The sequence below is a fragment of the Sus scrofa genome, chromosome 6, assembly GCF_054392235.1.
Source record: "Sus scrofa isolate SSC_HxYL_T2T_F1_AM1 chromosome 6, Sscrofa_HxYL_maternal_Yorkshire_Landrace_v2.0, whole genome shotgun sequence".
In the NCBI taxonomy this organism is placed as follows: Eukaryota; Metazoa; Chordata; class Mammalia; order Artiodactyla; family Suidae; genus Sus; species Sus scrofa.
In genome coordinates this window covers 158,199,398-158,226,073 of record NC_139388.1, presented here as the reverse complement: position 1 = coordinate 158,226,073, position 26,676 = coordinate 158,199,398, and the positions used below count along the sequence as shown (strand labels likewise).

Sequence of the window (26,676 nt, the reverse complement as noted above, 5' to 3'; positions counted from 1 at the left end):
CCAGGAACTTGTTTCATGCCTCAGGAGTGGCCAAAAAGAAAAGAAAATAGAGCAGCATGGCAGACTCTGGGTAAAAGACAGAAGATTGAATATGCTCGGTGAACCTCCGTTTCTTCCCAGACCATCAGTAAATCACAGCAGGGTGGTTGATTTGTACTGACAGATGTGACAGAGCAGACAGGCAGGAGACGCCTGACTTAGCAGACCCAGGAGAGTCAGGAGATGCAAGAAGTAACCCATTTACCTTGTAGAACCTCTCCCACCCCTCAAGGCTCAGGAATTTACAGCACCTAGCACATCTGGCACTGGGGATGAAGCCGGGCCCAGAAAGGTGACGACTGGTAAAATACCTGTTCAAGAAGCAGGTCCCCCTCAGTGTCTTCCTGCTCCATGGCAGGCAATTGAGCCTCCCCAACCCCATTAAGTCACCACCTGTTTGGCATCTGGAAAGGGGAAAGCAGAATTTTTCTGGATTGGGGACAAACAGGAGAATTAAGTGAAAGTTCACACTTTCAGTTTTAAGACCCCCATTTTTTCTCCTTCTTGGCTCCCCAGGACTCTGGAGGCCAGCTGGAAGCCCTTGGTTAGCAAATGGGGAGGGACACCAGAAATGTTTGGGGCAGCTGTGAAAGCTACAGTGCCTCCTATACTTTATCTGGTTTTTGTCTTGTTTTTAAGACAAAAATTCACATACTGTTAAATTCACCATTTTAAAGTTCTTGGTTTTTTTTGTTTTAATGGCTACACCTGCAGCATATGGACGTTCCCAGGCTAGGGGTTGAATCAGAGCCGCAGCTGCCAGCCTGTGCCACAGCTATAGCAATGTGGGATCCAAGCCACATCTGCGACCTACACTGCAGCTTGTGGCAATGACAGATCCTTAACCCACTGAGTCAGAGATTGAACCCACATTCTCATGGGTACTATGTCAGGTCCTTAACCCACTGAGCCACAACATGAATGCCTAAAGTATGGTTTTGAGTATGTTCAGTTATTAGTATATTCACAATGTTAATATACTTAATATAATATACAAGGTTGTTCAGCCATCATCATCATCACTAATTATTTTTTCTTTTGTCTTTTTCTAAGGCCACTCCCAGGGCATAGGGAGGTTCCCAGGCTAGGGGTTTAATCGGAGCTGTAGCCACCAGCCTACGCCAGAGCCACAGCAACTCGGGATCCGAGCTGTGTCTGCAACCTACACCACAGCTCACGGCAACGCCGGATCCTTAACCCACGGAGCAAGGCCAGGGACCGAACCCGCAACCTCATGGTTCCTTGTCAGATTTGTTTCCACTGCCCCACGATGGGAACTCCTCATCATCACTATTTAAGGCCAGAACATTTTCATCAATCCAGAAGAAACCATGTATTCATTAGAGTCTCTCCCCATTCTTCCCTCTGTGGAGCCCCCAGAAACCTTAGTCTACTTTCTGTCTCTGTCATTGGCCTGTTCTGGACATTTCATGTGTGTGGATTATGATAGGCTTCTTTCATTGAGCATAATGTTCTCCAGGCTCATTGCTGTTGTAGCATCTACCAGTACCTCATTCCTTTGGATGGCTGAATATCATTCCTTTGTGTGGATAGATCACATTTGTTATATGCATTTTCCAGTTGACAGCCAAGGTTGTTTCTCCTTTGGGACTATTAATCTGTTTTACAGATAATACTTGGTTTATTATCTGTCACAATAGCTTGGTTTTTACGTTAGCTTTTCTTCGTGCAATTTTCTTTCTTTTTTTTTTTTTTTCCCTGCAGCATGAAGCAGCTTGATGTAGGATCTCAGTTCCCGGACCAGGGACGGAAGAACCCAGGCCACTAGACCCATGGGGAACTTCCAACTACATAAGCTGTTCTTTAAATAGAGATCTTGAGCTAAATAAAAGCCTGAACACTACTGACTTAGTGGGAACCCCTTCATTTTAGGATTTGAAGACAGTGGCTATTGATGGCCTGAGTGGCTTTTCCTGAGTCTGACACCTCTCTCTAGAATGACCTGTTGCCCGCAAGAGCTCACCCCATTTCCACCTCTCGTGCTGTGGCCCCTTCACATGGAACCATATGGCACTGTCTTCTCTTGTCACTGTGTCACCGCTGCCACCACACCCTCTTCTCAGAATACTGTTCTTTTGTCTTTTACTTTCCAAATCCTGACCTCCATCTTACAGAGAAATCTTTTGACTAGAAATCCCAAGCTTGGGAGTTCCCAATGTGGCTCAGCAGGTTACGAATCCAACTAGTAACTGTGAGGATGGGGGCAGATCCCTGGCCTCACTCAGTAGGTTAAGGATCTGGCATTGCCTGAGCGCAGGTTGTGGACGTGGCTCGGCTCCCACATTGCTGTGGCTGTGGCGTAGGCTGGCAGCTGCAGCTGTACTTTGACTCTTAGGCTGGGAACGTCCATATACCTCAGGTGCGGCCCTAAAAAGACAAAAAAAGAAAAGAAAGCCCCAGTTCCCTCCATGTGGTCCCATCTCTTTGAAAAATCAGAAAAACCCCACCAACTTTGCAAAGCCTTACAAGGTGCACAGCTGAGTTTTGTGGCCCAGGGCCAGGAGGAAGGATGGCTGCACATCAAACCTTGGGGAGGGGGACGGGCATGGCGAGATCCTTTTTGTTCCCCTTCTGCAGCCACAACAAAAGCCCTCCTCCAGTTCTACAAAGGCCTGTTCGGTTTTGTCATTCTGTGTTTTGTTGTAGTTGTCCTTTCTCCCAAGGAGGAGAGGTCAGTCCATTTCGGGTCCAGAGAGCTGGTCTGCCCAGAGCACCCTCTGCTCTCCCTTTGCCCCTGGGGGCTGTGTTGACCCCCTGGATAAAAAGGTGGTGCAGTTCAAGGGCATCTATCAAAGTGGAGACAGGGCTTGGACGTGAGCCAGCGCCACTCCCGCTCCACTCAGTAGGTGTGAGGACAATAGTTCTCCACTTGCCCAGAGAACCCAGAGTCCCTTTCACTGCCCGACTGAAAAGTGCCCCAGCATCTCTGTCATCTTGAGATGGATGCCACCTCATTGCCTGCTTTTTTGCTGCCACTGCTTTTCTCCAGGTGTAGGTGCTGCAGAAAAGAACACGGGGTGATGGATCAAAATGCCTGAGCACCACTCCCCCCCGCCCCATCCCCCAGATTTCAGTGATGAAAACGCTCAGGATGTGAAATGGTAAAGCTACCGAAGCCTCATAATACCCAAGATCTGTTGCACTTTCGATTAGAAAATGCAATTATGTGTATTGTGTTATAATCCCACCTTTCTTTGCGTTTTTGAGGAAACTGCAGGACATGTCTTCTGGAACAAGTAGCCCCTGCTAATCAGCTGATTCATGTCTCCGGAAGCTCTTGTCGCACTTAAGCTAATGAAGAGATGCTGCTTCTCCCAGGCTCTCAGCTCCCACCCAGACACTGGGACTCATTTTTCAAAATAATCAGTCCTGCCCCAGTTCTTTTCCCTCCTCTTAGTAGGAAACAAAAACACCTGACATCTGAGTGTCAGAGCTGATTCACCCCTAAAGGATCTGTCTTCTGTTTTTCCTTTTTGTTTCTTTCATTCGTTCCATCATTTATTCATTCATCAAACTGACATCAAGTGCCTTCTTAATCTATGATAGGTATCATATTAGGCACTGGGGATACAAAGTTTAGAGAGTTAGAGTCCCTGCTGTTCAGATGATCACAGTCCAGAAAAACAAGGAGACAAACAAAAGGCAGCATGCCTGGGGCTGCTGTGGCAGAGGTAAGACCAGGGTGTCAGAGAGGCTCAGCAGAAAGGATCAGCCCAGTCTGGACGGCGGAATAGAAGAGCGAAGAGCAGGCTTCCAGGCAGAAGTGGTATTTGAGTGTTGAAAGTTTCCAAAGACTTGAGACAATGGTGGGACCAGGGCAGGTGTCCCATGCCGAGCGAAAGACATGGACAGGCCCGCAGGGTAGAGCTGCATGTGTTTGGATTTACCCAATGGTTCAGTATGACTAGAGCAAAGACATCTTCAGGCATTACCTTTCCCATCCAAAAATGAGGGGGTGGAACTAAATTGTTCCCTAGGTTTCTTTCAGCTCTGAAACCAATAGCATGGTAGTTGGTGAGTTGATTGTAGAATCATATGGATATCCGTTTGAATTCTGATTTTGTGCAAATGTATGTGTGTGTGCACAAAGGCTGGGTTGAAAAGGGGGGGCTGGGACTTGTAAGAGGTGAGACTGATGAACAGATAGGAGCGTTTCATAAGGGTGGACTTGGTGTGGAAAGCTTGGTGAGCCACTGGAGAATTTAAAGCAGAGAAATGAGATGCTCAGATTCATGCTTCATAAAAAAATCGCTCTGGCTACAGTATGGAGAGGGCAGGGGCAACTGTTGGAGGCAGAGATGCTAATTACTCTTTTTTTTTCTGTCTTTTTGCCTTTTCTAGGGCCGCTCCCATGGCATATGGAGGCTCCCAGGCTAGGGGTCGAACCAGAGCTGTAGCGGCAGGCCTACGCCAGAGCCACAGCAATGCGGGATCCAAGCCGAGTCTTCGACCTACACCATAGCTCACGGCAACACCGGATCCTTAACCCACTGAGCAAGGCCGGGGACGGAACCCGCAACCTCATGGTTCCTAGTCGGATTCGTTGACCACTGCGCCACAACGGGAACTCCGAGATGCTATTTACTCTTGAAAATGCCAGGTGTTTTCTGAATTCATTTCTCCCAGGCTTGGCCATAATGCAAAACACAGAGAACCATGTTGGAACACATTTCAATCCATAAGGTTTCTTTCTTCTACTGCTGAGGTAAGAGACTAATCACCCCATGGCTTCATCTGCTGTGTCAGGCAATAGTGCGGTGCAGAGTCTATGAGCACAGGAATTTTTTAGTTGCCCAGAAAAGGCAGGGATTCCCATGAGGAGCCCTGACAACGGGGGGACCTTGATTTTCCATTCTGCCCTTAACTGGGTCTGTGACTTGGACAAGTCACTTCTCATCTTCTTGCATTAGTTTTCCCATCCAAAAATGAGGAGATGGAACTAAATTGTTCCTTGGGATTCTTTCAGCTCTGAAACCAACAACATGGTAGCTGGTGAGCTGACTGTAGAATCATGTGGATGTCAGTTTGAATTGTTTTTGCCACTTTTGACTGCAAGACCTTGGATAAGTTACTTAAACATTATAAAGCTAAATTTAACATGAGGACAATAAAACTTCTTTCAGGGTTGCTGTGGAGCTTAAATGGATACTCTATAGCATTTAGAACATTATCTATAAATGGATGGATGTTATTATTTTAGTATCTTCAAAAATGAAAATGGCTAACCTGGAGATACCGTGAAACAAGGAAGTTTACCCCAAGATCACACAATGTCAAGGAACTAGGCAACTGAATGTTTAAAACGTTTGCAAATTCAGTTAGATGTGTAATCTCTGACTCTGTAAAGCAATCAGCAGCGCGGGGCTGAGATTACCATGCTCATAGACTGTGACAGAGCGCCCTCTAGTGGCTTTAACATTTTCTTTAAAATGAAGAACAAATACTGCTTTGCGGATTTATAAGCCAACAGCAAGGATTTGGGGGTTTTTAATCTTAGATAAAGCTAATATAGCTAATCTTAGATAAAGATAATAAAGTGCCATTAATTATATCATTTCTGAAAGTAATTCTTCAATTTTTCCATAAAAGTCATGTTCTGTATATTTATTAGATTGTGCAGTTCTAAAAGACAAAATTACATTTTAAATTAAAACATAAATTATATTGAACATTGGAATTGCACATAAAGTCTTCAGAATAGTTCTTTATTAAAATTATTTGGAATAACGCAAAAGGATGGTGCAGTAGCCAAACGGGTTTTTCTAGAGGTAACCTTCCTACAAACGTGACTATGAGACTGGGCACATTTCTTCATTTCTGTGGACCTCAGTTTCTTCATATAAAATAGGATTCTAAGCCTAAACATTTTCAAATTCCTTTCCAACTTTAAGATTCTTTGAGGGGTATATGTTAATCCTTTTTCTTATAGTATTAGAGTTTTGGCAAAGTAATTTTATTTATTTATTTATTTATTTATCTATCTAGGGCTGCACTCACAGCTTATGGAAGTTCTCAGGCTAGGGGTCGAATTGGAGCTGCAGCTGTGGGCTACAGCCACAGCCATGTGGGATCCTTTACCCACTGAGGGAGTCCGGAGATGGAACCTGCATCCTCATGGATACTAGTCAGGTTCGTTAGTGCTGAGCCACAACAGGAACTCCTGGCACAATAATTCAAAGCCTATTTGAAGATGAGTTTATAACATTTTATAAAACCGAGGGTAGCCATCTGTATGTAACAGAGATGGCTAATCACTAACAAAGACTCGAGTTCTCTTTCCAGTGTAGAATTTTGCAAAGCAGCTGCCCAATCAGGACCCCAGTGAGCAGCCCCTCTTTGCATCCAGGTGGGACCGTATGACTAGTTCTGGTCAAAGAAATGTGAGCAAAAACAAAATGTGTACTCTAAGCCAAGGTAAATAGCACGTGTGTGAGCCTCTCTGTTCTTTCTCATTCACCTGTGCTGAAATGGAGGGCACCTGGGCTACTTCGTCACAAGACGACAGAGCCACATGTGAAAGGAGAAAAAACCCATGGGAGTCAAGCTGTCCAGGAAAGCCAAATCTTCAGAACACTTGCGGTGCACTTTGTGTGAGAAACCTGTGTTAAGACATTAAAAATTAGGGGTGGCTTGATACAGCAGCTAGCTGTAATTATCCTAATACTCTCCAGCTCCATGAGGTTGCAATCTATTTTAAGATATTGCATAAAAGAAACTCTCTCTCTCTCTCTCTCTGTTGGCAGTGGGGGAGGGGGGTGCAGGGAGAATGAGGCCACTCATTTTGTGGTTAGGAAGGTATGTTCTGAAAAAGGCCTTATCAAGATTTCCTTTAAACTACTACATTTTCTTTCACAAAAAGTCAGATATGGACAATCTTCTGGTTACTGATGGCTCAGGATCCCACAATTAGTGTTGAGTCATATCAGATGTTTTCAAACAAAAGAAAGTCCAGTCATCACTCATCAAACAAAATGAACTAAGCAGTTAATTTGCTTTCAGAAACTGTCAAATTCTACGGTTTGAGGTGAACTTTTTAATAGGGGAAGGTGGGAGAGGAATCATTGATTATACTGAGTAAACAAGTCAGTTTTTAATAAGCCTTTTAAAAAAAATTTTTTTTTCAGCCACACCCATGGCATATGGAGGTTCCCAGGCCAGGGATCAAATCTGAGCCGGAGCTGTGACATGACCTATGCCACAGCTGCTGCAACGTGGTAAGGCTTGTTTTTGATAGCAGGGAAAATACGGAAGACAAAAGCAAATTTTTATTTAGCTGTATCTCTCTGCAAATACTGACAATGTTTTATTTAAGCCAGCTTTCTATAGGAAGATAATTGAGAGTCACTGATGTAGAAACACATCAGCAACAGAAAGAAAAACCATTATTAGAGTACAAACAGGATTGCAGGACAATGCTGGTCTGAAGCCAGAGGCTGAGTATTACGCAGGCCACAATCAGAAAATTATAGCAAATGCTTAATTAGCAAGAATCCATTACAGCTGTACAGAGGGGTGAACTTCCCATGAAATAAATGCCTTGTAAAATTAGGATTCTTAGGATTTTATTACACTTTGCTGCCTAAATTATTTTCATTTAGGAGCCTGAATTCAAAATGGTTCTGTAAACAACATGATGAATATGGCTGTACTCCTATGAGGAAAATTAGCTTGTGGAAATTGAAAATTTTTCTGCAAATACTAACAAAATTTAAAGGGTACATAGATCTTCATCTGGCAATTAAAACTATTTGGAGAAATTCTAAGTGCACAGAAAAAGGGGAACTATTTTTTCATAGAAAAATGTATTGTTTATCAAACTGATCGAATTACAGCAAACCCGCATTACAGAATACTATGCATCCTTGCAAAGAATGAATACATTTATGTGTTGATATGAAAGTCCTTAATGAAATGATAGAAATTGAAGATACATATGTGCTGAATATATAAAGTCTGATCCTGTTTTTCCCTATTGCTTTTTTTAATTGATAGGTTTTGCATAGGCTAGCAAATAAGGACTAAAAAGTTAAAGACCAGTTAATGAGTTTATTCTAAGGTGAGTTTTCTTCTCACAATTTATACTTTCCACGTCGTTAACTGACTGAATGTGAGTTACCTTCCTAAGTAACATCTTCATTATACCCTACCCTCTGACCAGACTCGCCTTTCTCTAAAGCTTTCTCTTTCCTTAACTCCCTGCCTATGCTAAGGTCACTCTTCTCCCCAAATGTCATTTAAATGAAAACTGCCAGTCTGTTTAAAGGCCATCTCTTCCAAGAAATCAGTCTCACTGCTTACATTCTAGAGGATTATTTCTCATTTACCTAAACACCTCTTCTTTGAAGTCTTACAGGTATTTATAATCAGTCTCAGTTTGTACTCTAGTGTCCTAGCTCCTATGTCAGGTTTTCAGTGTTTCCACTTATTAGATATTAGGATGCTTGTGGGGAAAAAAGCCCAAGACTTATTTATCTTTGTGCTCCCACATGCTCAACAAATGTATGCTGAATTAATGGGGCACTGGATGGAATTCTATGTGCATGCAGCTAGTAATTCAGAGACCAAATGATTCACTATTTCAAAATTTTATTTATATAGAATCTTCAGAATGTTTTCCTTTAATTCTCACAAGATAAAACCCCAAAGCTTAAAATCAGTTTTTTTTTTATGTCGCAGTTAGGTACAGGGAGGAAGGTTCAATCATTTTCAGGAAAAGCTTTCCTGACTATACAAACATTAATATTTACAATATTCTTTAATATAGACAACATGGCATATTTAAATGTATAAAATCATTTAAATCATATTTTGTTAACAGAATATTCCAAAATTCAAAGCAATAAAAGAAATCCATAAACACTGATACCATTGGGGGACAACAAAACAGCAACAGGTTTACTAATAATCATGGTAAACTTACACATAATATATACAATTTACACATCAAGTCCACAACTTTAAAGATATACATAACCTATTTTTAAATCATGCTAGAATCTAAATACTATTTTATAATTCATAGGTTCAAACAAATGTTCTGCAATAACCTATGAAACAGGAATGCAAACTATAAAATCATACTTAATATTTCTTCATTCCTAAGAGAGTACTCCACAGAAACCTCAAAGATAGCAGATTGGCACTTTTTGCTGAAATTAAAGTTCTTATGAATATATTCATAAATCCAGTCAAAGGAATAAAATAAAACCACCAAGATATCATGAGTTATTTTTACCTTCTCCAAGTTGGTTTCATATAGAGTCCTGATATAATCAGACCTTCTCTGGGATATTTTGACTTTCACCTGATTTAAAGGGATAACATTTATTCTTCGTCTTGTTCCAAAAAGGGTTAAGGTGGCTTAAAAGGTAAGATTTAGAGAATACCAGAAAGCACAAATTACAGGGTAAATGAAAAAAGAATGTGGGGAATAGCATACATAAAAACATTTAAGATCAGGAATTAAGCTCAAGTATATTACATTATTCTTCATGGTGATTTTCTGGAAATACTGCAAAATATGGTATTAATTTGTAAGAAAACGATTACACTATTGGTAAATTGGAGATGCAGTTCAAATTTCTTTGCTACATTTTGTACTAACCTGCTGGAACAGATGCTGATACAAATGTATGTGCTTTTTTCTGTTGTGCTTGTGTGAAGGAAGTGTTCCTAAATGTCAAGACGTGTGACTTCAGACTTAAGTCTCCAGCTGTGAGAAGACTACAGGTGGGAGGGGACCACAAAATTCGGGTACCCTGACTTAATTTCTACGGAGAATCCCACCAACTGGATGCCAGCTGATGACCTGAGGCGGTCACGTGTCGGATGGTTCCTCTGCATCAGTCCTCGGGCAGCCTGACTACACCAGGTCCTCCTTGGCACATCCCTTGGACCAGATGAACAGAAAGAAGGTAAATGGAGAACAGGAGGCCCCCACAGGTTGCACACTGAGGCTGTGGTCTCCCCTGCTGCCCAGGCATGCCCGTGGGGAGGAAAGTTCTGGAGAGAAGGCTGGGGCAGCATTAGTGCACTTCTGGGAAAGAGGAGTGGGTCTGTTCAACTCTATCCTTCCGGCCCCGGTCTCAACACATGACAGAACGAAGGGTCTTGCGCCTACACGCTGCGAGTTAAGAAGTGAGGGAGTGAGGATGGAAAAAAAGGGCTGGAGGGAAATGCAGAAAGAAAAGGCAGCAGGACATGTGGCATGAGTTTCAAAACTAATGATTAAAGGGAGTTCCCTTTGTGGCTCAGTGGTTAACGCACCCAACTAGGAACCATGAGGATTCAGATTCGATCCCTGGCCTCACTCAGTGGGTTAAGGATCTGGCATTGCCGTGAGGTGTGGTTTGCAGACAGGGCTCAGATCCCGCGTGGCTGTGGCATAGGCCAGCAGCTGTAGCTCCGATTTGACCCCTAGCCTGGGAACTTCCATATGCCCTGGGTGCGGCCCTAAATAAAAACAAAACAAAAAACTAATGCTTAGGAACCAGCACAAAATATCCACCTGAAAACTAAAACTAGCTGCTGCAGCCTGTCTTTGAAGGATGAGAGGGAAACGCCCATCAAGAGAGCTAATTATTACCACTTTCTAGGGTCTGTTCCTGATGTACAGTGAAGAAAACATGTCACAAGGAAGAGCAGTAAGGAATGAATTACTCCCTTTAGCAGAATCAGACTTTCTGCCCTGGAATTTCAGATGAAGAGCCAGCCTGAGGTCCAGAAGATTATGTGATTTTATCACTGTCACACAACAAAGCTAGTAATGGAAGTGGGGTAAGAACTCAGGTTTCCTAATTTTTGGCCTCTAGCTCTAATAAGTCCAGTCCCAAAAGTAACTGCTCTATAAGTTATGTTTCACTGTTTATCCTAAATGCATACAGAAAAATGGAAAATACTACCACTTTTCTTTAGAAACATTTAATTCGGGAACCATACCATCTAAAAAATATAATCTCCAGGTACTTAGTCTAATAAATTAGAATGAATCTTAAGATTTTAGATCTGGAAGGATGCCAGGGAGATAACCTGGACCTCAGTTACCAGGAGGATGTAGGCCCAGAGAAGGTCAAATACATCCCCCCAAATCACCAGGTTGCGTTAGGACCCAGGTCATCTAAAACTGGCTCACTGCTCCTTCCAATACTGACTTATTTTCCTTAGATATTCATTAAATCAAAAAAAAAGTAAAAGTATACGCAGATTAGATGTAATATCGTTATTAATAAAGAATTGGCATAAGTCAATTCTTTAGTTAATAGAAATGAACTAAAATCTATCAGAATAAATCAGGCAGCATGACTGCTAACTTTCATTTGAAAATATACTTAAAAGTAAATCACAATTTTTAGTTTTACTGTTGTTTTGAAGATGGAAGACCGTTCACGGTGTCTCAGCCTCATGCATTTGAAAACTGTTTGCAATTCCTGGAACAGGGCTTGGAAGATAATGGCCAGCAACCTGTTTTCTGTGAGGCTCATGAACTAAAAACGGTTGTATATTTTTACAGCATTGTTAAAAAATATAAAGAAGGTCAGAGATGGTATGTGGTCTGCAAAGCTTACATTACTAACTGCCCCTGTTCTGGTTTCAATAAGTATATGAAACTGTGCTTAATATACTGTTATGTCCTAGAAGGATTTTTTTGTCTTTAAATTACATCTCTCTGACTTACTTAAGTTTTACTGTAATTTGCCTCTTTCTCCTGATAGCAGGTAGTAGGAAAAAAAATCCAGTTAAAGGGTTATAATTACCTGTGTTCTATCTAGTTAACCAAAGCTTTACCATATACTAACTTAAGTGGGCATACAGTTGAAGCTACTTATTTTGTGTATCTGAAATCCATACAAAATGTTTCAGATGGCAAGAAAATGGCATATCCTCTAGTAGTGTTGTTACAAAATAAAATGCAAGCAAATACCTGTAATTAAAAAACTGGTAATTTGATTCTCTCCTTTAGGTATCTTCAGTTGCTAAGATATTCTCCTGATGCTTGCCCTGGCCTCCCAGAGCTGCTGTCAGGTTCATTACACCAGCACTTCTCAACCATGTTAATAACCTCAGTGACCACCCACCCCTGCCTCATTTGCAACCATAAACTAGCCTGAGGAAAACACAAGAAAAGAATAAAGTACTCCTTATGAGACAGGAGATGACTAGCTCCGGGAGAAGTGAAAATCAGAGACACACTCCACGTACCAACTTGAAGGCAGCAGTGAGGCCACCTTTCAGTCCACACCCTGCTTACTGGCCCTAGAGGACTGCCAGCTAAGGGGGACACAGCTTCACACAACTCTGATCATTGCCGTATGCTACACGGTTTCTGTGGCAAGCTTCAATTCTGTGAACTAACCAAAAAGCAAAGCTGTGCCACTGTTAACTAAATTGCAATAATTTCAACTTTATAACTTTGAAAGCAGGATCTATTGTGTCAAGAGTAAAATGTCTTACTTTAAAATCATCACATTAACAATTCCTTGGGCCCCACAGTAGTGTTCTCTTCAGCCATTCCATTCTCTGGCTTGCTTTTATAATTGGAAAGGAACAAATTTTCTATTTGAGTCAAGAATTCTTCAGCAATGAAGCAATTGGTCACTTTGCTCAGAGTTTTCCTCAGACACTCCAAAAGCTAGTTGAAAAGAAAAGTTTTATATTTAAATACACAAAAATGTGTAAAAGGGCATTACTATCATTATTTTATCCCTTTCCAAATTTCTAATGCACAAAAAAGAAACAGTCTCCTTAACGGTGGTCAAGGATAAAATAGTATTCAACAACCATACAGCTGAAGTGTCAGAAGCCACTGTTAGGGAATGCTTAGGTTAGGTGCTTTCTGATTTTATATAAGGAGATAAACCCAAGACTTTACATGTAGTTTTATTTACAAAGCAAAATAATCCTATGGGATAAAAAAATCTATGTACAATGCAGGAGTCTATCATTTCAAAAGTAGGATGCTAGAGTCTACTTCCTGGCAAATGCTCATATTAACCTCCTAAAAGAACACAGAGTGGCTATATAATAGGAGGGGATAAAAAGAAACAGTATGTTTAAATTTTCTATTTTCAAATTGTTATAAAAAAGAAAAACAAATGTTGCCAGTCTTAATTCATTCTCTTCACAGAAATAAAACTCGGAGTGAAATAAAAGAACTTAAGACTCTTATTTCCTACTGGAAAGTTAAATAAAATAACTATTTAAATTTAATAGTTAGATACTACTGGTCTTAATTCATTCTTTTCACAGAAATAAAACTAGAAGTAAAATAAAGGAACTTAAGACTTATTTCCTACTGGAAAGTTAAATAAAATGACTGTTTAAATTTAATGGTTCGATATATATATTATCATTCTTAAAAATGATCAGTTGTTAAAGCTAAATGGAAACATGGAGCTTCTGAATTTAATAAAATGAGAAAAATGTTCTCCATTGTGTACAATAATAATCTGCTAAGAAATTTATCACCCAACATTGACAAATTTATTCTAAAATAGTATCACTACTATATGCAAGCATGGGCAACAAAAACAAATTACTAATTATCTCTTGGAAATTAATTTTAGAAAGGAAAAAGCAATAAAGAAAATACACAGAAAATGTATCCACAAAGCATTAGGCATCATGGGAAAACACATTAAGATGAATAGCTTTAGAATCTGTGAACAATGAAACCAATTAAAATGAAGGCTGCTTACTTTCTGCAAACAAGTCAGGTCAGAATCCCGGCGAAAGATTTTATCCATGGGGACACTGCTGTTGGAAGAAATATGAAAACAAACCGATGAAACAAATGCTATAAACAAATCAGTTTTGTAATAGACTATCACTGACGCCATGCATCACAATTTTATATTTAACTTGGGTTTTCTCTAAAACATAATTTAATGAGCAACACTGCAGATGTGTAGCCATCTCAAACCACAGTACATACCTCCGGGATAGCCTGTATTTTTCTATTATCCATCTTGTCTTTTCAAATACTAATCCCCACCGAGGTTCTTCTAACATCTGTTGTACTTCAAATTTGTAAGGTAAACCTAGAAGAGCATAAAGAAGTACATTTTTACCAACTATTTCTTAAATCTCCAATCTCCTTTTAATTACTTAAAATTCCCTTCAGTGTTTTCATAACTGCAGCTTGGCAGACCAGCCAAACAGCACTTTAAACATAGTGGGCATTCATTAAATATGCACTGCCTGGCTGAACTTGGTCCGTCAAGCATTATTAATCCAAACAATTAATAAATAAAAGTGCCATTTGCATGACAATTCTATGCAAGCAACTGGGACAGGTAAGATGATCACATAATTTATCATCCAAACCAAGAGACTTTCAGAGTGAAAGTGGGCACTATCGATAATTGTGCCAGAACCACAGGCTTAAACTGGGATTGTGGGATTGACCTAGGCAAACCAAGACATATTCTATCCCAGGGATTTTTTTTTTTTTTTAACATAGGTCATCAAGCTTACAACGTCATAAGTAAGGTAGGCAGCATTATTCCTATTTAACAGATAAAACTGAGGCTGAGACAGACTGAACAAGCTGCTTTTGCTAGTAAAGCAGAAGAGCATGGATTTTTTTTTTTTTTTTTTTTTTTTTTTGTCTTTTTAGGGCCACACCCATATGGAAGTTTCCAGGCTAGGGGGTTGAACTGGAGCTGCAGGTGCCAGCCTACATCATAGCAACGCAGGATCCAAGCCACATCTGCAACCTACACCACAGTTCATGGCAATGCCAGATCTTTAACCCACTGAGTGAGGCCTGGGATCAAACCCACATCCTCATGGATACTAGTCAGGTTTGGTACTGCTGAGCCACAAGAGGAACTCCCTAGAACTTGGATTTTAAACCCCAGGAGGCTTGCCTGACTTCTGAGCCCACATTTCTTCCACCTGCCTCTGTGTGCTGACCCAAGACTAGACAGGGGATAGGTTTAATCCTAGAGAGGTGTAACTGCATTTGAGTCACACTAAACTCTGGAGGAAACGAGTCTAAGGGGTGAGTATCACATACATAAGTTAGAAACAAAGGATGCACCTACTTAGTCATTTCTCACATACCCTTCAAAATCCCCATGTAATTGCATTTGTGGTGTATGAGAAGCTCAGCTGATTCGTAAAGGCTAATACTGTGACAATAATAATAGTCATTCTTACATAATGCTTACTATGTGCCAGGCTTTAGGTTCTTAAAGGCACTAGCTACCGGTATTGTCCCATTTTTTTTGTTTTTGATGAGGTCCCTGAGCCACACAGAGGTTATTAAATAACCTGTTCTTGGACATATATAATTACTAAGAGGTAGAGCCAGGATTTGAATCTAGGCAGTCTGACTCGCATTTATATTCTTAAATCTTTATACTGCCTCTCAACTTGGGTTTTTGCTATCATAAAGCTTTTCAAGTAAACAAAATGCTAGCAAATCAGAAGTCATTACAGGGGGACAAAGAAAAAGTCATAACTATACTTCCTCACAATACAACCGTAATTTGTCAGTATGCTCCTAAAAGGCTTTCATCTCCCCTTTATTTTTTCGGGTGTGTGGAAGAAGGGAACAGCAAGCCTGAAGATATAACTGGTCTTTTCTCCATTTCATTTTCTCCCTCCAAGAACTTAAGAAGAGAGACACATTACAGTGTACAAGCCATTAAGCAAACTCTTTTTGTGCTAACAATCATTTACTTAATATGTTTCGATTACCTACCAAGCACAGGCAACAGCCTATAATACTATTTTAGACCTATTATTTACTAAGCACTTTATATATATATATATATATATATATTACTGACAGTCTCTACAACCCCCCCTTTAAACAAGGTAAAGTTTTTTTCTCATTTGACAGATATGGCAAAGGAGAATGAGAGGGCTTACATAACCTGTCCAAGGCAAAATAATAAATGTGAGAGTTGGGATCTGAATATAGGTGAGCAACTCCTACTCTTAATGAAAGTTAAAAAATGAGACTAAAAGATTTCAGTCTGTGCTCATAAAAAAAATAACACACACACATTGTATACACATTGTATCTGATATTAAGAACATTTTCTAAGTTAAAAAAAAATGGCACTAGACCAGTAAAAATCTCCTTTTGTACTGATTTTTTTGGCTACTGAAACACCAGAAAAAAATTAATCACCAAGTACATTTCCTGCCTATTACAAATAGAGAAACTGATTAACCATTAGAGATACTGTACTGAAAGAATTTGGGTGTATAACACAGGGGGGAAATAACAAATCAATGAATGAACAAATAAATAATGGACTCAGTCAAGGTACTGTAACACAAGGTATCCCACGGGTTCTAGGAAATTCTTTTTTGGGGGGTGGGTCAAAGTGTACAACACGGGATCTCAGTTCTCAGACGGGAGACTGAACCCAGGCTGCAGCAGTGAAAGCCTCAAGTCCTAATCACTAGACTACCAGGAAATCCCAAGGAAATTTTAATTTTTTAACTGCAGGGTTTCCAAGAGGAACAAAGAGAAAGACCAAGGATTAAGACCTAATAAGCAGTACTGACAATGATCAAGTCAGGAAAGAGGCAGCTCTGCCCAAGAGAACTTTCTACAACAACGGTAACAACGTGGAATACTTGTACGCTGTCTGATGTGAGCATCCACTGTGCCTGCTAATCTTGAGTGATTCTTTTTCCTTCACACACAAGCATTGGTCTCTATCTATATATTCGAACTGTCTACAGATCTCAGAGTTTGCTCTCTAGGCAGCTGGCTTCCTGTTCTGTTTAACAAATTTAGTTGCCCTGGTCTCCTTGGTCTCACCTCTATTATCTCAACTCAGAGACTGCTAGGCTTGGCGTGGGTTTCTCCTTCTTAGGCCATACTCAGAAGCTCTTTTAAGTTAATAAACCAGGGTAACTTGGGTTCCCTTTTTCATCTCTCTATATAGTCCTTCACTGCCTGATGGTATATCATAAAAACCACTAATTCATATATTTTGTCCAGTATTTTGGTTGTTTCTGACAAGTCCTTATTACTTCTTTTGGGACAGAAGTAGGGTTCCAGGAATTGAATTTTAAATTTAATTCCAATTAATTTAAACAGCACATGTGGCTACATCTGTTAGACAGCAAGAATAGAAGCTCACCGCCAAAATCTAGCACAATGTGATATTAAGACATGATTTAAATTAAAAACTAGTAAACTGTGATTCCTTTTGTAACTTTTTGTAAAATTATACTGGGGTAAGATGATGTATACATGTGCTATGTTCAAAATGAGCATTTTGTACTACAGTTAACGTCAGTACTATTCAGCCAATAAAATCCTACAGACCACCGACATTCCTTAGGTGGACAGCAACTGATTAGGTGCTACTGGAGATACAAAGATGAAATAGTTCCTGCTCTTTGGGGCTCAGAGTTTAGTGAGACGGGCTAAGGAGATAAATTACACTGAGAGACGAAAGTGACCATGAAGGCAAGAACACAAATAGAGCAACTAATAATAAATGACATGGGGGGGAGGGGGCGTGGTAGTTCTGAGGTCTTTACCAAAGAGAGGGCATCTAAATGGTATCATTAAAAATGAAGAAATTAATTTGTTAAACATTAGTTTATTAACTACTTTATGCCAGGCCCTGTGCTAGAAACTGAGGATAGAAAAAGAAGTATAGTGTATCTACCTTTAAGGAGCTCAGGAGCTAATGGGGGAAAGTATAACGTAGAGTGACAGTATTCAGAGACAGCAGTGACCCAGAGCAGAGGTATTAAGGATGAAGACAATATGCTAGAGATGCTATTGTTTCTTACGCCCCCTCTACTTTTCCTGGTCTGCTACATTAACTCTCTATCCAGCCAGAGTTGACTAGACCAGAAGTGGGTATAAATCCCAAAGGAACCAAGTCATATGATGGGCTGAACCAACCAAATTATTTCTTGAGATAGAATGGAAACTAAGAGATATAAAAATAATTAGGCACTGTTGAGCCTACACTGGGAGGTCAAGGAGAGCTGGTGATAGGGTGGTCATTATTCTTTGTATTTTTTTCATTTCAATGCCATCACAGAGAAAGCCAGTCTGCCTTTATCAAAAAATTTTAAAAGAACAGAGATTTTGTCTTTTTTTTTTTTTTTTTTTTTTAACTGCAATGTCTCCAAGGCCATAAATAAGTTTTCTCTATGTCGTAATCCTTTTGCCCAGTGGCCATGGTAACAGTGGGGACTTGAATATAGAAGGAAATCCTAAAAGGAAAGCAGGTGGCTATACTACATGGTATCCAAGCAGTGATGCTCCAGCTGAGGACACAAACTTTTCCATAAAATTGCTTTGCATAGTGATTCAAAAAAAGGAAGGCAGAAGTAGGATAAAGTTGAAGTTGTTTTTGTTGAAAACTTACGGTAAGAGCCATCTGCGCTAACTTCATCACTTATAACAAGGCAGGTAATCTGAGAATAAGGTAAAGGATTATTTCGATTATAGGGACTAACAATCATTCCAATGAACTTTGCACCGCCTCTGGAGAAGTAACTCTACAATTTAAAAAAAGTGTAATTAGTTTCAACTACATACATTTACAAGTTAGTATTTACCCATACTAACATTTTAAACATCTAATAGAAGAAAAGGGAATGCAAAGATGTGTTAAAAAATTCACTTCCAAACAGCAACGAAATTAAGCATCTTTTATATTCATTTTGTACCCTAAATTTTTCAGGCCAAAACATGTTCAAACCAACTTGAAAAGATCACCATTAAAAAGATCACCTGGGAGTTCCCGTCATGGCGCAGTGGTTAACGAATCCGACTAGGAACCATAAGGTTGCAAGGTTCAAACCCTGGCCTTGCTCAGTGGGTTAAGGATCTGGCATTGCCATGAGCTGTGGTGTACGTCACAGACGCAGTGTAGGCTGGCAGCAACAGCTTCGATTAGACCCCTAGCCTGGGAACCTCCATATGCCGTGGATGTGGCCCTAAAAAGACAAAAATAAATAAATAAATAAGTAAATAAATAAAACAAAAAAAGATTGCCTGGCCTGCAAGATCTATATTTGGCATCAATACAGTTACAAATCATATTCACTACCCCTCAGCTGTAATCTTTATCAATGTGGTAATAATTTATAAACAGCTACCTGTGGGAAAAACATCCTAATATCAAATACAAAATGCAGAACAAAACAAAATCTTGTTTCTTCCAAAGATGCAAAATATATTATATTCCCAAATTATTTCAATTGTACCCAGTCCCTGTACCAGTCATTCCCATTATTTTTGAAGGCTCTGGAAGGAATTACCACTGTTATTTTGATGGCCTGTGTGTATTAAGGTAGCTAATTTTTTAAATTTAAACAAACACAATTACTCTTGAGAGAATGTGAGAATATGCAATTATTTACAGACTACATACACAAAGACCTATAAACACACCTGGTATTTGGCTTGAGTGTCAATATCTCGTAAGGAAGGATTAGGATCAAAGGCAGGATGAGAATGATACCATCCAATAACACTATAGCCCCTGACAGCCAAGGTTTCCGAGGCTTGTGTCTGTGAGACAGGATCCATCTCACACTGCAGTCCTGTACTCAGACTGTTACATGGTTCTGCTGCACAGACCTATAAAGGATTAATCCTTAAATGATTACACTTTTACTTTATTGTTTTAGTCCTTTCATACACAGATAAGAAACTTTCATTTGCCTGTATCACTGGCAGCCTTTAACTGCAAATGAATTACTCTCCAAAACTGGGGCCGTATGCTAGGAATTCAAAATCCATTTTTCTACCTAAACAAATTAAGAATGTACATATCTGTACATTCTTTTGATGACCCCAATAATTTATGATGATAATTTCTAGCAAATGATATAGAGCAAGTTTCAACTATAAGGTTAGCATAGCCTCTTAGCAGCTGAAGTTTTTTATTGTGAAGGCCAACAAGGAACCAAGGCCTGGCAGCATTTCCTTTTCTTGGTGGTAAAAGGAAACAGATGCTCATTACACAGAATGTCCACCCACCTCTGGGAATATATAACTTTCCACATTTGCATATTCTCATTTATATCATAAACTCTGTATGTTAGTTATATGCACTTAAATCTATAAAAATATTTGGTATGGCAGCAGGACTAAATAATTCTTAAAATTTTAAGAAAAAAACTTACTTCAACTATCCTATCAACTTCTGAGTATCTTCCTCCTAACAGACCAATCACTTCTGCCATAGATACATGAGCATGCTAGAAGAAATACAAAACAGACTCAACTCAAACACAGAGATAAAACCCACCTGAAGAAAAATCAAAATCCCACTTATCATAGGAGAGTAATTTACAATAGCAGTAATTACTTTTTTCTAAAGTAGAGTAGCAGAGTAGAGGAACCAGATGCTAGGCTCAGCATACTAAGGCTTAAGATTTTAGATCTATTTTCACTGCTGGCTAAGAAACTTTGAACCAAACACTAAAACCCTCCAAGATGCCATTTCTTTCATTTACAAAATGAAAATAACATTTATTTTCTCTACTGAGGAAAGGTATCACAAGGATACAAAGAAAAATCACTCTGGGTCCTCCTATGGAAAAACATCATGAACACACACACACAACTATTGGAGGTCTCAGTGTTTTAGCACAAAACGAGAAGCCTCCAAATGCTAAGAGTTGTTCTCTTTGTTGCAGTTATCTAGAAGGCAGCAGACAAGAATACTAGGAGATTAAAATAGGGTTAATGGAATAAACAGTCTGCAAAAACTCACATTAATTTATTTTCTCTAAAATATGGAAACATGCAATTGTTTGGCTTTTCTCCAAAAGAAAAGACTTATTTTTAGATTCCTTGTAAAAGAGGATAGTTAAGATCCAAAATACACGTCTTCCATACTCTCTCTTATGCCTGCAATAAAAATACACAAGAATAGAAATCAGAATAACTAAGTAAACACAATATAATATCCTTACCAAATCCATTATTAAAAGTGCTTCTGAAGCCACTTTCACCTGAAATGGCTCCTGAAATATAAAAAAAAAAAAATGGGGGAGCATAAAAATAGAGATTTTGTTTTTCCTAATTGGAATGTCCACCCTTTTCTCCTTTACCTATCACATCAAATTCTATCAATCAAAGCTCAGCAAAAATAAGACTTAAAAATACATATAATAGAATTCAAACCCCTAGCATGGTGAAATTCTCATTTTCCATCTGTATCACTTAGCTGACACTGAGCGTCTTATCCAATCTTTCATATACACACGCCTTATCCAATCTTTCATATTCACATGCCTTTTACACAGAAAAGAGAAACAGTTCTTGAGAGGAGAGCATCATTTATGGTTATTCAGTGATGCATAAGTAGTACCTGCTTTTCTTCATTGAAAAAATTACAAGGTATCAGTTGGAAGGGATCGAATGAGCTGAAAAGAGGAAAAAGAAAAAAAAATCATTCCTAATATAATCTCAAAAACATAATTAGAAGCTAACATTTATTTACAAACTTGAAAATACGTATCAATAACATAAACCTAAATTCTGCACAAGTGAGAAAATTATTAAACTAGGAGAATTTCTTAGGACATTCCATACAATCCTTGTGGAAGAAGCACTGTTCTTTTGGACTCAATTAAAAATCTGGGAAACAGAACTTGGGGGACAAAGCAATTCTGTTGTCTTAATTACTTTTAACACCCAAAGAGGAGAACATTATAAATGGCTAGACATGTGTCTTACACTGAAATCAAGTTTCAAAAGTTCAATGAAAATGTAACCCTGACATAATACAGCAAAGAAAATTCAAGAGACGGGAAGTTTCTCAAAAACCCTTGTCAGTAAAATAAGGTGTTCAGCATGGAGTAGGGACTCAGTGTTTGTTGAATGAATAAATGAGAAACAGTTCTGTTAAATAAATCTATGACAGACTCATCTTTTAAAATGAAAAAGTATAAAAAGATAAAAAGAGGGACACCTAAGCAAGGCTAGACACAAAAACACATGTAAAACTTTTAGCCATGCCTGCACCAAAGCAGTGGGCGACCCAGGCCACAGTGGTAACAAGGTCAGGGGTCAATGGTGGAAAAGGCAAGCTTAATGAAATGTTGATGACTCAAAACTATGAAGGCTAACATGAGAAAAGTGGATCTGAATTCAAAAAGAGCCTGATAAACTGAAGTGACGTGAAAATTATAATAAGTATGTCCTACATTTAGACTCAGAAAATCAAATGTCTAGACAGTTGATGAAGAGTCCCAGCTTGTGGATGACTGTATGTTTTTTTTTTTTTTTCACATAGTTGATTTCATTTGATTTAATTTTAGAGAGGTAATATGTAACATAATAATCAGGGGTATGGACTCAATCTTTAATGCCTGGGTTAAATCACACCATCATCACTAACAAGCATAGGCAAGTTATACACCTCTTTGTGCCTCTCAGTTTCCTCACCTATAAAATGGTTAGCTATTACAATTATGATTATATAAATGAAGACCCAAGGTTTATAAAGGCTTTATGTAACTTACCCAGGGATATACAACTGGTTGAGTATTAGGGCTCTTTCCACTGAAAATAACCGAGTAGTATTCCTGGATATCTTATTTTAAAAGGGACACTGGAGTTCCCGTCGTGGCTCAGTGGTTAATGAATCCAACTAGGAACCATGAGGTTGCAGGTTTGATCCCTGGCCTCGCTCAGTGGGTTAAGGATCTGGCGTTGCCGTGAGCTGTGGTGTAGGTTGCAGACTCGGCTCGGATCCCGCGCTGCTGTGGCTCTGGCGTAGGCCGACGGCTACAGCTCCGATTAGACCCCTAGCCTGGGAACGTCCATATGCTGCGGGTACAGCCCTAAAAGGACAAAAAATAAAATAAAAAATAAAAGGGACACTAATAAAAACTATAACCTGTTTCAGGGGTCATCTTTAGGAAGTAAGGGTCTAGAAAATCAAGGCAGGAGTTCCCACTGTGGCTCAGTGGGTTAAGGACCTGATGTTGTCACTGTGAGAATGCAGGTTCAATCCCTAGCCTGGCTCAGTGGGTTAAGGATCCAGCATTGCCACAAGTTTTGAGCCCAGGCCACAGATGCAGCTTGGATCCAGTGTCTCTGTGGCTGTAGCTCTGATTCTGCCCCTGGCCTGGGAACTTATGCCGTGGGAGGATAAAGGGAGGGAGGGAGGGAGGGAGGGAGGGAAGACACAACTTTTGGTGAGCTTTTATGTTTCAAGTTACAAATTTTATATTATTTTTTTAAAAAGCCTCGCTAACAGTCAGTACCAACCAAAGAGAAAACTAGTTACTTCATGAGGTTACCTGTTCAGGTCTAAGGAATTCAATGACCACTTGTCATAAACCAAGCCCTTTTAAAACATATGTTGGATCCTACATTCATTCAACATGAACTAAATAAAACTCTTGCTCAAGGTCTCCCAAATTAATGAGTAAAATAAAACATTTCAGCAGTATTTTTAAACAATGTGAATAATACATTATTGTAGTATCAGATATTCCTTCCATATATTTTCTAATCACTTGTGACATGTTAAAAAAAAAAAAAATCACACTTATGTATCACAGTATACCTTTTTGTTGGTCTTGGCACCTTTGAAGATTTACCAGGTCTGCATTTTTCCTCCTCTCTCCTTCTTGCCAACTCCTCAGCAGAGAGATGCTAAAACATAAGCACCAGTTGATCAAAGGGTCCATCAACCATGGCAGGCAGAATTAATAGAGAGACATCACAGCAGAAAGCTAAAGATCACAGACTCTGCAGAGAGAATGCCTGGTTTTGCTGCTTACAACCTGGGCAACCTTGGCCAAGTTACTGAAGCTTTCTGTGTATTAGTTTTCCGTACTTTTTAAAAACATCTTTCATTTTTATTTATTTAGCTGTGGTATGTAGGGTGCAATGGCTTCATGAGGGAATCTCAGTTCCCAGATCAAGGATCAAACCCAGGCCGCAGCAGTGAAAGCATGGAGTCCTAACCACCAGACCACTAGTAAACTCCCAGTTTCCTGCATCTTTAAAATGGGAACAATAATAATAGTACTAATAACAATGTCAAGGTGTTTCTGTAAAGCCTAAGTGAGTTAATGTTTGTAAAATATTGACAATAATGTCTGATATACTAAGGCCTCTATAAATACAAAATGAATTGGATCTCTCTCATTTCACTTCCACTACCAACCTTATACTCTAGCCCAAATGGACTACACATTTTCCAGAATATATCTGGTATTTTCCCGTGCCTATATTCCTTTGCTTCAGCCTCTCCTTCAGCTTGGAGTTCCCTCCTCTATTTTTCCACGTTTTGAGATTCTCTGTTCTTCCTTCAAGTCACAGATGACAAACGTCGCATCTTCTGCGGAACTTTCCCTGATCACAGCCCTTTGGGAGGACCTTATACCTCTTGAGTTCAATCTCATGGAACTTACACAGGATTTATCTTTCCTACTAGAAACATAAGTTCCTTCTAGGCAGGAACCACGTGATACTAATTACTGTGCCTAGAACAATGCTCGGGTGTGCGGTTAGAGGCACAGAATGGGGAAAAAAGAAAGAACATTTACTGAGTTCTTGGTGCATGCAACGCTTACTGAGTTCTGAGTATCAGGACCTTCATACATTTTATTTCATTTACCTCACTTAACTCACGCAAATCTCTGCGGGAGGTATTATTATCCACATTTTATAAAGAAAATCCTGAGATTTGATGTGGTTACACATATAAACAAAGCCAATAAGTACACCTTCACACATTCTTTCCACTTGACTGACTGGTTGTTCATATGTTGCATATAGACAGAATATGTGTGTGTGCGCATGTACGTATACACGAACATTCACTCCCCATGTTTCTTTTTAGGGCCATAATTTTTATTAGTAGAAATACTTTAATACTTGTAATTCAATTTTACGGCTAATGCTTGGAACAATATTTTAATTGGTAGATCAGAACATCATTCAATGACTTTTCACTGAAATGAACAGGGCACAACTCCCTGGCACCTTGGCAGATACTCTAGAGCTAAAGACCAGAATGTAGAGACAGATAATCCGAGTTCTGAAAATGCCCAAACTCTTAGTTAACTGCATCCTCAATGCCTTCTACTTCGTTGCTTACTAGTGACTTCTAAACAAATGGGAAATATATACATATATATACACACATATATATATATCTGTGTGTGTATATATGTTATATAATACATAAAATGGGAACTATATATATCTATATATACACATATACAAGTATAATGTATGTGATGTTAAGATATACAAATATATACTGACAAGACAACTTTCACTTTTGAGCCATCTGAAAGGATCAAAGTTACCTCAAACGTCTGCCCTTCTAAGTCTTTTGCATCACACCAATTTCCCCATGGGTCTCGGACCCTGCGTCTCCTTGTGCGCTGCAATGGAATTAAAACAAAGCACAAGGTAACAAGATAACAAGATCAGCTTAGAGAAATCAAAGCACATTAATACTCAAAACCAAAATGATAGTATTCTAAAAATCTTTTTTTTCTATTAAAATATTATAATCCCTGATCAGCAATGCCTGACTACATTTTATTCATTTATGTTCAATAGTTGGCACTCTGCTCAGAAATAAATCAGTGATAATGTACTAAATTTCATCCCAATTTTTTCCTTAGTTTTCATTTTCTTTCACTATTTGGTAGTTAAACTCTAGGACAAAAAAAAATATTTTTTTCATTTTATAAAATTTTATTGAAGTATAGTTGACATAATGCTGTGATAATTTCTGCTCTACAATAAAGACAAAAATATTTTTTAAGATCAAAAAGAACCACCCAGAAAATGACTTGGTGGAAAACTTCCAAGAACACACAGCAAGAGATATAAAATATTGAAAACTAGAAGCAAAATAATTATATCTCAGGCTTAGAAAGGAAGACATTGCCTAGTTAATACAAATAGCAAAAACTTATAAAGTTGGTTTACTGGATTAGTAACATCCAGTTTTACAAAAATAGTACTGAAGCTTTTAAACTAGACTGGCTGCCAGAAGCCAGTGTGTGACTAGCACCAACTCCAGCAACTGTATATGAAAACATCCTTCCTTAATAAACTAGACAGAAATGGTGTCCAGGCTACTCTCAGAAAATTACCTACTCTAATCATCTATACTCCTTTTCCATTTATCTCACCTATTAACCAATTTAACCTCTTTTTTTAGTAAAGCCAGCAAGACCACAATTTGACTCTGCCTTTTAGGAAACTTATTTTTAAAATAAGAATACTGCAAAATTCACTAACCTTAAGAATTAAAAAATAGGAGTTCCCGTCGTGGCGCAGTGGAAACGAATCTGACTAGGAACCATGAGGTTGCAGGTTCAATCCCTGGCCTTGCTCAGTGGGTTAAGGATCCGGCATTGCCATGAGCTGTGGTGTAGGTTGCAGACGTGGCTCGGATCTGGTGTTGCTGTGGCTCTGGCGTAGGCTGGCAGCTGTAGCTCCAATTAGACCTCTAGTCTAGGAACTTCCCATATGCCATGGGTGCGGCCCTAAAAAGACAAAAAAAGACAAAAAAAAAAAAAAAAAAGAATTAAAAAATAAAGACTAAAATACTTTGAAGAGCTATTCCAAAAAGCTAAATCTTGTGGTAAGGATTTTAAGCAAACACAAATGAAGAAGAAGAA

General features: G+C 39.1%; 1 protein-coding gene across 50 annotated transcripts in view; it reads right to left on the bottom strand.

Annotated features, from left to right (window-relative positions):
* Positions 1–8,629: 8,629 nt before the first annotated feature.
* MYSM1 (Myb like, SWIRM and MPN domains 1) overlaps positions 8,630–26,676 on the bottom strand; it is a 39,373-nt gene continuing 21,326 nt past the window's right edge. For 4 of the 50 annotated variants that reach the window (XR_014808178.1, XM_021096568.2, XM_084964960.1 and 1 more), the window contains 11 exons: positions 25,345–25,422; positions 23,589–23,677; positions 21,381–21,435; positions 20,983–21,033; positions 20,188–20,262; positions 19,451–19,639; positions 18,420–18,552; positions 13,991–14,096; positions 13,755–13,812; positions 12,511–12,688; positions 8,630–10,183 (listed from right to left, as the gene is read on the bottom strand). Coding sequence is in view for 23 of the 50 variants with exons in the window: in XM_021096568.2 (XP_020952227.2) it covers positions 12,521–12,688; positions 13,755–13,812; positions 13,991–14,096; positions 18,420–18,552; positions 19,451–19,639; positions 20,188–20,262; positions 20,983–21,033; positions 21,381–21,435; positions 23,589–23,677; positions 25,345–25,422 (1,002 nt within the window). In the remaining 27 variants the exon portion in view is untranslated. Of the gene's footprint in view, positions 12,689–13,754; positions 13,813–13,990; positions 14,097–18,419; positions 18,553–19,450; positions 19,640–20,187; positions 20,263–20,780; positions 21,034–21,380; positions 21,436–23,588; positions 23,678–25,344; positions 25,423–26,676 lie in introns of all 50 variants that reach the window. The other 46 variants (XR_014808176.1, XM_021096567.2, XM_084964958.1 and 43 more) reach the window with 29 other exon arrangements.